The 13702-nt window shown below is 36.4% G+C and overlaps 1 protein-coding gene across 1 annotated transcript in view; it reads right to left on the reverse strand.

The window, feature by feature from the left end:
- Nucleotides 1-298: 298 nt before the first annotated feature.
- SLC5A8 (solute carrier family 5 member 8) overlaps nt 299-13702 on the reverse strand; it is a 44679-nt gene continuing 31275 nt past the window's right edge. The window contains exons 7-10 of the mRNA XM_081822279.1: nt 12868-13073; nt 5788-5891; nt 2409-2485; nt 299-2150 (exon numbers count right to left, since the gene is read on the reverse strand). Coding sequence (XP_081678405.1) covers nt 2025-2150; nt 2409-2485; nt 5788-5891; nt 12868-13073 — 513 coding nt within the window. The 3' untranslated portion in view covers nt 299-2024. The remainder of the gene's footprint in view (nt 2151-2408; nt 2486-5787; nt 5892-12867; nt 13074-13702) is intronic.

Below are 13702 nucleotides of genomic sequence, written 5' to 3' on the forward strand. Positions count from 1 at the left end.
TCAGTCGTTAAGTGGCTGCCTTCAGCTCAGGTCATGACCCTAGGGTCCTGGGATTGAGCCCCATATCAGGCTCCCCACTCTGCGGGAAGCCTGCTTCTCCCTCTCCCACTCCCCCTGCTTGTGTTCCCTCTCTCGCTGTGCCTCTCTCTGTCAAATAAATAAATAAAATCTTAAAAAAAAAAAAAGAATACATTGCATAATCCCTTTGCAGTTAGATAAGGAAAAGAAATTATTTATATTACTGGACTTTGATTTCCAAAATTGATTTTTTAAAATTTTATTTTATTATGTTAGTCACCATACAATTGAAGCATTCTACACACATGTGCATTTACACTTATTAAATAAATAATAGTTCAAATCACACTTGCATAAAACAAATAAGATTATATCTTCCTACTCATTAAAAAATGTAGAAAGATTTACAGTTTGATGCATGCTTACAAACATATTGATTAAAAAAATAACATCTATACACATATGAAATATATGAACACATCATTAATTTAAATGTTATATAAATCTTTCTTTAGACAAATGCTACTTCCTATTTTTTTATTGCTTCATGTTTTCAATTGGCAACCTTTAAAAGTACAGAGCATACTTACCTAAATACCAGGAAATAAGCAAAAAAGTATTTAATTCTAAAATATATTTAATGTACCTAAATGTTTCTCACGTTATTTTAAAACATTGCAAAGCAAGCAAATAAACAAACAAAAGAAACACATTTCTAAACAGTATCTAATGTGGGAACTGTAGAAATAAATGTTATTGATAAAAGTCTGTGACCAAACTCTTAGCAATTGAGATTGCTACTTGAAGTTTTAAAGCATGGAACAAAGCATATAGTTAGTAATTCAGAATATTAAAAAAAAAAAAGTAGTGTTTGCCTTTGTAATTTAGCTCTTTAAATGGGTGAATACACTGGAATTCAAGACTTCTAAGCATATGCACTTTAAATTCAATTGACTGCAAATTAGTTGACATTCAAATTAATATCATTCAACACAATCATGTAATTCCACATAGCTTAACCATTTTAATTATGTAAATGTTCTTGGGTCACCAAATCCACAAGTACCTATGCTGAAAGTACTTTAGTCTGTATCAGGCTCATAGGATTTCTAATTTATAGTCTGGGACTTAGTGAACCAGGATCTGGGTAGCATGATTCACATTGGGTATCTCAAGACATAGAAGCCCAAGGTAACACAGTAGATAGGAAACTAGGAACGCAAGCAAAGTAAAGTGTACAACAAAACCTGAGCTGATGGGTAAGAAACTAGAATTGCATGTAAAAACCAGAGTGTAAGGCAATATAAGCAGCCAATGGCCAGGAGCTCTAGACAATTAGCAAAAAAGGTACAAGAATAGATACATAGCACCAAAAAGACCTTGATCATTGGGGCCATGTTCTGTCCCAAACAGGATGCTTCTTGATTACCACCTTCCTGAACCAGAATTGGTTCCAAGGTTAATAAGCTCCCTGATAGGGCTGATATGAATCAATGAGAAGCAAAGATCTAGACAACATAGATCTGTCACCTCATTATTTCCTAAAAATAGAGTATGTTGAGGAGAAAAGGTCTTTTCAGTATTACTTCTGATTTTGGCAAACCCCAAAACTTATATGCTAGCATCAAATGCATGGAAAATATTTTTAATAATGCCCAAATTTAAAAATACTCTTTTTGACCATCAAGTATGTGTGTATATGTGTATGTTAATCCTTCAGCATATATGTGGTCATAACTTTCATAATGACAGCTTCATTAAAATAAAAGAGAAATAGAGGGAAATGCCAATGCTGAAACTCTTAACTCCAGAGCAGCATCAATTAGAGTTTAGTAAGTGAAGAGTTTGCACTTTGCTTTAACAAAATTTTACCCCCAAAAGTTTCCCCCAAAACTTCACTCATTATAGAACCCTCCCCCCAAAAAGAAATCTAAACCTGATCCAATTATCTTAGAAAACATATATAACTGGGTCACTGTTTAAGATCATCTAGTATCACAGATGTTTCACAAACGAGTCCCACTCATCTTGCCACTTTGATCTGGGAAGTTCAATTCAATATGGTTGAAGGCAGGATTATCAGTTCCACCGTCTTCTACTGGGTGAGATTTACAGCTTAAAATATGCTTCTTCTAAAAGAAAATGTTAATATAGTGATTGGAAAACAAAGGAACTATTCAATTCTAAATAATTGTTACTGCTTTTCTTTCTCTAAATCAGCTTTGTAGTCTATTGAAGACAAGATATACAACAGAAATAGACCATCAAAGAATAAGGCAAATACCTTCCTTGTCCGTCAGAGTTCAAAAGAGTATGAGGACTAACTGGTATTCTATCCTGGTGATAAAAGCACAGTTTTACTAATTTAAGGAGAAAGAAAGCCAACTTACTTTCAAAATGTCAAAATTGGATAAAAAGTCCTCTTTGGTTAATAGGAATCTGCGGTCTAAGTTTTGTTTTCTTCCTCCTGAAAAACATTTACGTCATTTACAATGTTACGAAAATATCTATAACTACCCAGTGATGGCCCATCATACAAGCATTTAACTTGTGCACATTCATCTCTAGGCACTCATAAAACACACAGAGAAAGAGAATCTTTTACATAGTGCTGAAGACTTGGTTCACTATTTCCCTTCTTTTAGTCTTAGATCCTGCAAGCCCCTCACTATGACAAATGAGTCTACTATTTAAAGATGAATGAGATGGTTCTTAAATGCAAGTAACCTACCTCAATGGTACTTAGCCTAAGAGCCCAATACTTGTAGGGGAACTGATTTAAAAGCATCCTCTGTGATCTACCAATAAAATATCAAGCCATCTGCCTCTGCTTCAGACAGAGGAGTTGCCTTCCCCTAGTTTGATGGCTACAAATGTAGATGTGCATGAAGAAATGCAGGAAATTATGAATTATTGAATAAATTAGTTAAATAAAAATCAATATAATGATTGATGTTTCAACTCCTCTTCCCTAACATTCTGTTTTATAAAAATTTTTCTTTGTTTTGGCATTTTATTTGTAGATCAAAGACAAAGCTTTTTAAAACTGTGGGTTCTCAAACTACTTTTGTACAAATCATCTAGCAGACGTACTTCAAATGCAGATTCTTAGACTCCAACCTGGACCAACCCAGTTAGAAACTCTGGAGTGGGGCCACTGAATCCTGATTTTTACCAAATTTCTAAAGTGATCTTCATGCTCTCTAATATTTGGGAACCACCACTTCAGTACAAATATTAGGCTTTTAATTATGGGAACCTCTGCTGTTCTGGAGACAGGATCAACTTTAAGTTAATTCATTCAACATTGTTGAGTGCCTACCATCCACTAGAGACTCTACTAGATGCTGGAGAGACACAGATGAGTAAAACAATTACTCTACTCATAGCTCGTGGTCTACTTAGGGCATTATTTACCGTATTTTACTAATGAGGAGACAGACCCACTCACGGTATACAGTACATGATTATGTGAAACTGAAATGCCAACCAAGTCTGTATGGCCGGAATTCTTACTGAGTCCTAGTATTCCTACTTATTTCCCAAGGAGTGTATTCCTAGTATTCCTATTTATTTCCCAAGGATTTCATGTTTCTAGATTATTTTTTCAAGGTGTTCATTGCTGCTGTGAAGTGGAAATAAGTCATTTATGAAATTAATGAAGTTGAATTGTTTTTTATCACTGGATGCCTGCTCACCTAGGTAAAGCATGACTTTATAAAACAAAAGAAGCAGTCATATATGGTCATCAGAATAAAAACTTTTAAGGAAAAAAAAAAGGGAGTGCTCAAAGGGAATGCTCTGATACTCCATTTTCTTAAAGAAAAAGGAATGGGTTGAACAAGGATCTAAGGTCAAATAGTACAAGGAGATGGTTTAGGTGTATTCCTGATCTGAATAATTGGGTTACTGGTAAGAAAACTTTAAAATCTGTCTTAAAATATATCAAAACAAACAAAAGAATAAATTTACTGTGTTGGTAATTTAATTTATGAAGAAAGGCACAGTCCTCTTTGAAAAGAAACAGAATAGATTAAAACAACTGTTTGAGAAGTAATAAATAGCTACAAACTTTATTATAAATGTATAATTATGCATTGCAATATATAATAATTATAATTAATATAATTGTTGATATGATTATATTCATATTACTGCTAATTATTAATATAATTTATTAATTATAAATACAAGTATCACAGAATTTGAAAGGCAGTGCTATTCAGGAGCCACAAAACAGGATTGATAGAATTCCTTCAAGTGGCACAGTGCTGTAGCTTTGTAGCAGAAAGCAAGCAAAGACATCAGACATACTAGGACAAAGTATAGGATTTCTGACTAGCTACTGCACATTTGATGAAGAGGGCAGTGGGGCTACCTTCCCCCGCTCTGGTTGTTATGGATGTACATGGGTGAGGGAATGCAGGAAATCAGGGAGCCCAGCACTTCTCACTAGCTCTACATTACTACCCTGCTTCGAGCCACCATGATCGCTCACCTGGATTACTGCAATAGCCTCCTACCTGCCCTCCTTCCCTTATAGACTATTCTCAAAACTGGATCAGAGTGCTCCTTTGAGAGTTATTGGAAAAGAAATTGGAAAATTATCCCATGTAGTCACCTAAAAGACACAGTGATGGAAAATAGGAGAGAAAAGAGAGGAAAATTAGAATAACTATCTGAGACTCAAACATTTGACTAACAAGAGTTTCCAGAGAGATAAAACAGAAAATCACAGGAAATTACAAAAGAAATAATATAGGAAAATGTCCTCGAACTGAAGGGTCTTCGGGCAAAGCAGTCATTGTGAAATGGGTCACGTGCAAAGGGCCAACAGGTAGCATGGCACTGGCATTCTAAATAACAACATAATGAGCTAGGAGAAAATTAAGACATCCTCTCAGAAACAAGAAAGGTGTTTTCTTTTTAGGATTCTCTAATCAAACAAATGATCAATCAAGTATAAGGGATAATTAAAGGAATTTTTTTCCAGAGATACCACATCTTCAAAATCTCTTGTCTACCCTTTCTCAAGAACATGGTAAAGGATGTGCTCCATTCAGTTAAGGGGATAAACAAGAATTATAAATAATGCAATACAGGCAACAGGGAATCCAACACAGGAGGGACACCAAGGGAATTCACAGAATGAAGACAAAATGAAGTCCCAGAATAACAGCTCTATAGCAATCCCAGAGAGCAGTGTATACGATGTGTATTATCGGTCTGTTTTTTTAAATAATGTTTTTAAAGTTTATGGACATGTGAAAAAAGCCTCACACTATGTTCAAATGTAAGGATTGTCATTATCATTCCTTACGTGTGTATTCTTCTTTACAGTTTACAAAAAGTCAGCATAGGACAATGAAAAGATCATGACACAGGATTGTTGTAATAATACATGTAAAATCCTAGCACTGTAGTAGCTACATATGATTTTGTCAAGCACTTTATTTTTATCTTACAGCAACCTGTGAGATAGGCAAGTCAACTGTCACTATTCTCATTTTATACATAAGATAGCTAAGTCTCAGAGTAGCCATATGGACTTCCTTAAGTCTATGCAGCTAGTAAATGGCAGAACAAAGGTTCAAATAGAATCTTCTGCTTTCAAGTCCAGGCACTCAAATTTCCCATGAGGAAAATGAAACAAGTAATTAAACTAGTTGTTAACAGGACTATAGAAAAATAACATAAATAGCTATAAAATAGATACAGAAAAAGCTGATATAGAGGTAAATACAACAATACTAATGCTTAGATAGTTACCTGTTGGTAAACTGATTAGCATTCCCATGAATACCGTTACCAATGTTCCAAGAGTGCTGAAGTATAGATATGATAAAGAATACCAGTTATCCATCAGTGGAGTCCTAAGAGAGAACAAAAGCATAACTGTAAGATTTCATGTAATGCTACTAGCAACCAGAGCAGTCTCGAAAATCTTCATGCATGGCAAAAGTCAAAACAAAATATTTAACAATGTTTTTAATGTCATAATCTACTGTTCCAACTTGATCTTGTTGGATCAAGAATTAAAAGCCTGACTTAACCTTGACCATACACTATAATACTAAATGTCCATGTGTATTCATTCAACTCTGCTTTATGTCCCAGGCCCTGTTCTTGCCATTGGAAAGTCTACCATAAAAAAAGGTTGATAAGGCTCCTGCCCTCATAAAGTTTGCATTCTAATGGAGAGAGAAATACAATAAATAATTAAACAAATAAATATAATAATTTCCACTGGTGGAAGTACTATAAAGAAAATAAAACAAGGTAACATGAAACAGAATGGAAAGAAGGAACTACACTCTAATGTGTGGTCAGAGAAGGCATTTGTGAAGAAGTGACATTTGAACTGAGATCTGAATACCAAAAAGTTCTTGAAGAAAGCATCCTAGAGAGAGGTAAACACCAGCTGACTAAAGCATAATGAGCAACATAAGAGTAATACAAGATGAGAGGAAGGCAGAGGTCTGTTTTTTGTTAGATTTGTATGAAGTTTGGATTTTTACTCTGGGCAACGGCACTTGTGGCAGTATTTTAAATGGAAGGGTGACATGACCTGATCTGTTTCAAAATGATTGTTCTAGAATCCCAATTTCAGCTTTAGTAGAGTAGCTTGATTTAGAACACCCATCTGGCTAAGAACAATGTAAAGAAAGTGGAGGAGGGGTGCCTGGGTGGCTCAGTCGTTAAGCGTCTGCCTTCCGCTCAGGTCATGATCCCAAGGTCCTGGAATCGAGCCCCGCATCAGGCTCCCTGCTCCACGGGAAGCCTGCTTCTCCCTCTCCCACTCCCTCTGCTTGTGTTCCCTCTCTCTCTGTGCCTCTCTCTGTCAAATAAATAAATAAAATCTTTTTTAAAAAGTGGAGGAATGGGGCAGGCAGGCTTTTTTTTTTTTTTAAGACACCAGAGAGTCACAACAATTAGGACTTGAGGGGCCAAGATCCCAGAAAGAAGGGAAACACATTGAAGTGAGCTATTGAAGTTAAGATCATGTGGTATTACCGGGGGAAAAACAGACAAAATAGAGCAGAATAGAGAATCAAGATACAGACGCACAAGAAAATAGTATCTGGTTTACGTCCAATTTGACAGTGCCTTGCAATGGGGCAAAGGAAATGTCTTTTCAATAAGTGGTGTTTAGTTAATTGAATATCCGTATGGGAAAAAATGAGTCTTGATTACAGCACCTACAGAAATCAATTCCAAAGTATATTACATTTCATTAATGGAAATAGTTAACAATAAAGCTTTTAAATGAAAAATTAGAGGAATCTCTTTATGACCTCAGGAAAAGCAAAGATTTCCTAATTGGGACACACAAAGGACTAAAAATATAGGAAAAGAGTGATAATTTATTCTTTAGTAGGATGTTCTTTAACCTCTATGTATTTGTGGTCTTTCCAAATTTTTCTTATGGTTGACTTTAAGTTTCATAGCATTGTGATCAGAAAATATGCATGGCATGATCTCAATCTTTTTGTACTTATTGAGGCCTGATTTGTGACCTAGTATGTGATCTATTCTGGAGAATGTCCCATGTGCACTCAAAAAGAATGTGTATTCTGCTGCTTTAGGATGAAATGTTCTGAACATATCTGTTAAATCCATCTGGTCCAGTGTGTCATTCAAAGCCATTGTTTCTTTGTTGATTTTCTGCTTAGATGATCTGTCCATTGGTGCAAGTCGTGTGTTAAAGTCCCCTCCTATTATTGTATTATTATCAATGAGTTCCTTTAATTTGTTATTAGTTGTTTTATATATTTGGGTGCTCCTGAGTTGAGGGCATAAATATTTACAATTGTTAGATCTTCTTGCTAGATAGACCCCTTTATTTTGATTTAGTGCCCTTCTTTATTTCTTGTTACAGTCCTTGGTTTAATTCTCAAATGACATAATACTCTATGTAGAAAACCTGAAAGACTCCACCAAAAAACTGCTGGAATTAATACACAAATTCAGTAAAGTCACAGGATACAAAATCAATGTACAGAAATCTGTTGCATTTCTATTCACCAATAATGAAGCAGCAGAAAGAAAAATCAAGGAATTGATCCCATTTAAATTGCACCCAAAAACATAAGATACCTAGGAATAAACCTAACCAAAGAGGTAGAAGATCTGTACTCTGAAAACTATAGAACACTTATGAAAGAAATTGAAGATGACACAAAGAAATGGAAAAACATTCCATGCTCATGGATTGGAAGAACAAATATTCTTAAAATGTCTATACTTAAAGTAACCTACACACTTAATGCAATCCCTATCAAAATATCACCAGCATTTTTTTACAGAGCTAGAACAAACAATCCTAAAATTTGTATCGAATCACAAAAGACCCCAAATAGCCAAAGCAATCTTGAAAAGCAAAGCTGGAGGTATCACAATTCTGGACTTCAAGTTATATTACAAAGCTGTAGTGACTAAGACAGTATGGTACTGGCATAAAAACAGACATATAGGTCAATGGAAAAGAATAGAAAACCCAAAAATGGACCCACAACTATAGGGTCAACTAATCTTTGACAAAGCAGGAAAGAATATCCAATGGAAAAAAGATAGTCTCTTCAACAAATTGTGTTGGGAAAACTGGATAGCAACTTACAAAAGAATGAAAGTGGACCACTTTCTTATACCACACACAAAAATAAATTCAAAATGGATGAAAGACATAAATGTGAGACAGGAAGCCATCAAAATCCTAGAGGAGAACAAAGGAGCAACCTCTTTGACATTGGCCATAGCAAATTCTTACTAGATATATCTCCAGAGGCAAGGGAAACAAAAGCAAAAATGAACTACTGGGACTTCATCAAGATAAAAAGCTTCTGCACAGTGAAGGAAACAATCAACAAAACTAAAAGGCAACCTTTGGAATGGGAGAAGATATTTGTAAATGACATACCTAATAAAGGGTTGATATCCAAAATCTACACAGAAATTATCAAACTCAACACCCAAAAAACAAATAATCCAGTCAAGAAGACATGAACAGACATTTCTCCAAAGAAGACATACAAATGGCTAACAGACATGAAAAGATGCTCAACATCACTCATCATCAGGGGAATACAAATCAAAACTACAATGAGATATCACCTCACACCTGTCAGAATGGCTAAAATTAACCACTCAGGAAACAACAGATGTTGGCGAGGATGTGGAGAAAGGGGAACCCTTCTACACTGTTGGTGGGAATGCAAACCAGTGCAGCCACTCTGGAAAACAGAATGGAGGTTCCTCAAAAAGTTAAAAATAGAGCTACCCTATGATCCAGCAATAGCACTAGTAGGTATTTACCCAAAGGATAAAAAAATACTGAACTGAAGAGGTACATGCACCCCGATGTTTATAGCAGCATTATCAACCAAATAACCAAATTATGGAAAGGGCTAAAAAGTCAATCAACTGGGGCGCCTGGGTGGCTCAGTTGGTTAAGCAACTGTCTTCGGCTCAGGTCATGATCCTGGAGTCCCGGGATCGAGTCCCGCATCAGGCTCCCTGCTCAGCAGGGAGTCTGCTTCTCCTTCTGACCCTCCCCCCTCTCATGCTCTCTCTCTATCTCATTCTCTCTCTCAAATAAATAAATAAAATCTTAAAAAAAAAAAGTCAATCAACTGATGAATGGATAAAGAAGATGTGGTACATATACACAATCGAATATTACTCAGCCATAAAAAAGAATGAAATCTTGTCATTTGCAACAATGTAGATGGAGCTAGAGTATATTACGTTAAGCAAAATAAGTCAGCCAGAGAAAGACAAATACCATATGATTTCACTCATATGTGGAATTTAAGAAACAAAACAGATGAACATGGGGCGGGGAGAGAGAAGCAGACCATAAAACAGACTCTTAACTATACAAAACAAACTGAGGGTTGCTGGAGGGGAGATGGGTGGAGGGATGGGTTTAATGGGTGATGGGCATTAAGGAGGGCACTTGTGATGAGCAATGGGTGTTATATTTAAGTGATGAATCAATAAATTCTACTCCTGAAACTAATATTACACTATGTGTTAATTAACTGAAATTTAAATAAAAACTTGAAAGAAAAAAAAAAAAGACTGATAAGTTGAACTTAATTAAAATGAAGAAATTCTGACCACCAAAAAGTATCATTAAGAGAGTAAAAATGCAACCCACAAAGCAGGAGAAAAATATTTCAAAATATATTTTGTGCCTAGACTATATCAAAAAGTCCTAAATAAATAAGAAAAAAACTGAGAATCCATTTAAAACTGGATTAAAGATTTCAATAGCTGGTGCCTAGGTGGCTCAGTCAGTTAAGCGTCTGCCTTTGGCTCAGGTCATGATCCCAGGGTGCTGGGATCGAGTCCCACCTCAGGCTCCCTGCTCCATGGGGAGCCTGCTTCTCCCTCTGCCTCTCTCTGTGTATCTCTCATGAACAAATAAATAAAATCTTAAGAAAAAAAAAGATTTCAACAGCCAAGTCGCAAAAGTAAATATCCAAATGGAAATGGCCCAAAAAACATATAATAAAAAGGTATTGAATGTAATTAATCATAAAGGAAATGCAAATTAAAACTACGACGAGCTATCAGTATATACCCATCAAGCATTGGGAACTTAAAGAATAAAAACTAAATGTAGGTAATGGAAACATGGTATCTAGGCAACCAAAGGGTATTTTGTTTCATCTTCAGCTGTGTAGTTTACTTCCTTTGTACTCTAGGGACACTGAACTATATATGATTTCCTAAGATACCATGTGGCTTCAGACCTTCATGCCTTTGCATATACTGCTTCTCCACTGTGCAATATACACTTCTTTCTGTCCCTTCTGCCCAACCTTGTTCACCTGATTAATTCCAGCTCACGTAATCCTCTCCTAAGGTTTCCTTGACTCCACCAGGAAGAGTTAGGCTCCTCATCCCTCTGGCTCTCTTGATCACCTATGAATACTACCTACCACAGGGTATTATTTAAGTGTTTATTTTCTTGTCCAACTTCCCTTCTGGTCATTTTGTGACTTTCCAGACCCTCTCCTTCTAGCCAACCTCTGTATCCTTCAAGTAGTACTACCTCTCTAAAGTCTTGATGCTAATCATTCCAACTTTGTTTATATCCATTCTTTTAACAGATATTTATCAAGTCTTTATTACTATTTACCATGTGCTAGTTTTATACTTACTGTGCTTACTGAATTAATTGTTTTGTGTATATTAGCACACTCTCTCCATATAGACTATAACTTTCTGGAAGGCAGGAACCACAGTGAATAAGAGGTGAAGACTTTCTTGGGATACTACATAAATGGCCAGCCCAGAGCTGAGTATATAGTTCATTCTTAGAAATTCTTGTTTATTGGGGCGCCTGGGTGGCTCAGTCGTTAAGCGTCTGCCTTCAGCTCAGGTCATTGATCCCAGGGTCCCAGGATCGAGTCCCACATCGGGCTCCCTGCTCAGCGGGAAGCCTGCTTCTCCCTCTCCCACTCCCCCTGCTTGTATTCCCTCTCTCGCTATCTCTCTCTCTGTCAAATAAATAAAATCTTTAAAAAAAAAAAAAAGAAAGAAAGAAATTCTTGTTTATTACCTGTTATTTTACAAATAAGCTAACAGGTAAAAGTAATTATTATGGTACCAGGCACATACTAAATTTATTTCAGAATCAAAATAACTATTTTGCTTCAGACTCTTTAATAAAGAGATTTATACAATCAGGACAAATGCTAAGCAAAATTGTGAAACAAGAAGTATATCCTGAATGTCCTCCCATGTACCCTTTTATTATTTTTTTCTCCCTTTCTGACTCAAACAACTACCCTCCCCCCACAAACATTAGTGTGTTCATGCTTGTCCAAACTGCTTCTGGCATTTCTCTGCCCCTCACCCCATGGCACCCCACCTAGTCAAACCTCCCCCAAATATGCCTCAGGCTCTGGAACTACCTTTTCTCTCTACTCATGCAGCATTTAGCAGCATTGAACTTCCATTGGCAAGCATTCTCATAGTTGGGTTTTGTTTGGAACATGAATCACTAATAATAAGTCACATTCCCTCTCTCAGGAGTGCGTCCAGTTTAAAAGGCAGCCATCATGTCTTGACCCAAAGCGGATGAGTCTTTAATGGTTTCATTCTAGGAAAGCTGGAACTGGGGGCAATAATTTAGGGGCAGCAACCTCATCTTTGTATTCCTTGAATATCTCCAAGGGGTTTATGCTTTAAGGCTAGAGATTTAATTGTCCACTAAAGAAAGTCTTGCCCTATATCCACTATATTATAGAACACTCACCTACCCATAGATCTACATCATTTCATTAAATCAGATGAAATAAGGATCCAGAGCCCAAAATATACTGCATACAGAAAACTCTAGCAAGTGAGTTGATCACAGCTGCAATCCATTGCCAGTGCTCTAAAGATCAGGAATTTTTAAATCTAAACAAATAGGAATGATCTAACATATTTAGATGATTGTAGCTTTTAGACTATAAAGGCTATACTTCAAAACCTATATAAGCAACGTTTCTTTTATAATTTTGCTTTTCATTTAAAACATTTTTAGTTCACAAAGCTGATTTTTCATTCAACTAGAGCTGATATTCTGGTAGCATTTACCCATAATAGAATTTTTTTGTTATTATTCAAGTCTTCTCCAGATCTGTGAGGCAGAGGTTTCTACCAAAATTAAGAACATACAGTAATTTTTGTTGTTTCCAAACAAAATATTATAGCCAGAAAGCCACAAGGGCTCTACCCATTTCAGAATTAGGGAAAATCACAGCACTGTAGGCAAGACAAAAAGCAACTGGGGTTCTCTACCTGTCACATCCACTTCTTTAAAATATGACATTATAAAGCTTAATTCAATACCTTCCCACATTGTGTACTTGAAAAGCACTAGTAGAAAATGGCATTTCTGTGGTTGTCACCCAATTTGTCACATTGTATGTGCTGTTACAGCCATTGGTTTCAAGGCTTAGTGGCATAGTTCTTTCAGGCAGTGGAGGATAAAGTTGAGCTCCAATTCCGACCCACAAAGAAACAGCAAATCCAGCCATCAGGCCAACAAGTGCTCCCTGTAAAACAAGAATGCTTTTAAAAGAAAAATAATATAGTTTTCTTTGAGATAGAAATTAACATCAGAAGATTAAGCTCAGCGTGGTCCAAGCCAGATTTACCATCTTCTCTCCTAAAAGCATTCTCTCTCCCAAGATCCTTGCTTCTTGTCAAGGGTGGTGTGGGCCACTGGACCCTCAGCCCAGAGCCCTGGGGACTCAGTAACTCCATTCCCTTTTCATATCCCTATCTCACCCTGCTCATTTTTCTTTTTGTCAATCTCATAATTCCATCCCTTCTACTCTGTTTCCATGGCTAGCACTCTGTTCTGGCCTCCTCCTCTCTTCACACCCAAAGAACTACAACAATCACATGGTTGACCCCAGGCCAATTGCCCCCTCTATTTTTGCTTAATCTGTGAACAAATGGTATGCCAAATGAACAACAGACTATGAAGGGGAAAGCAGACACAGAGTTCATTTCCATACTTAACAACATGCGTGACTGTAACTGTACTTCAGGGTAATTAGGGAGGAAATAGGAAGCAGTGTTCACAAATGACTGCAATGTTGCATACAACCACACCAAGTATTTCTAAAGACAAGAAGAGATGTCCCCTCTGAAGACATTTGGTTTCTCAATCTTTGGA

Source organism: Leptonychotes weddellii, chromosome 5, assembly GCF_054177405.1.
Source record: "Leptonychotes weddellii isolate Sample4059 chromosome 5, ASM5417740v2, whole genome shotgun sequence".
Lineage (NCBI taxonomy): Eukaryota > Metazoa > Chordata > Mammalia > Carnivora > Phocidae > Leptonychotes > Leptonychotes weddellii.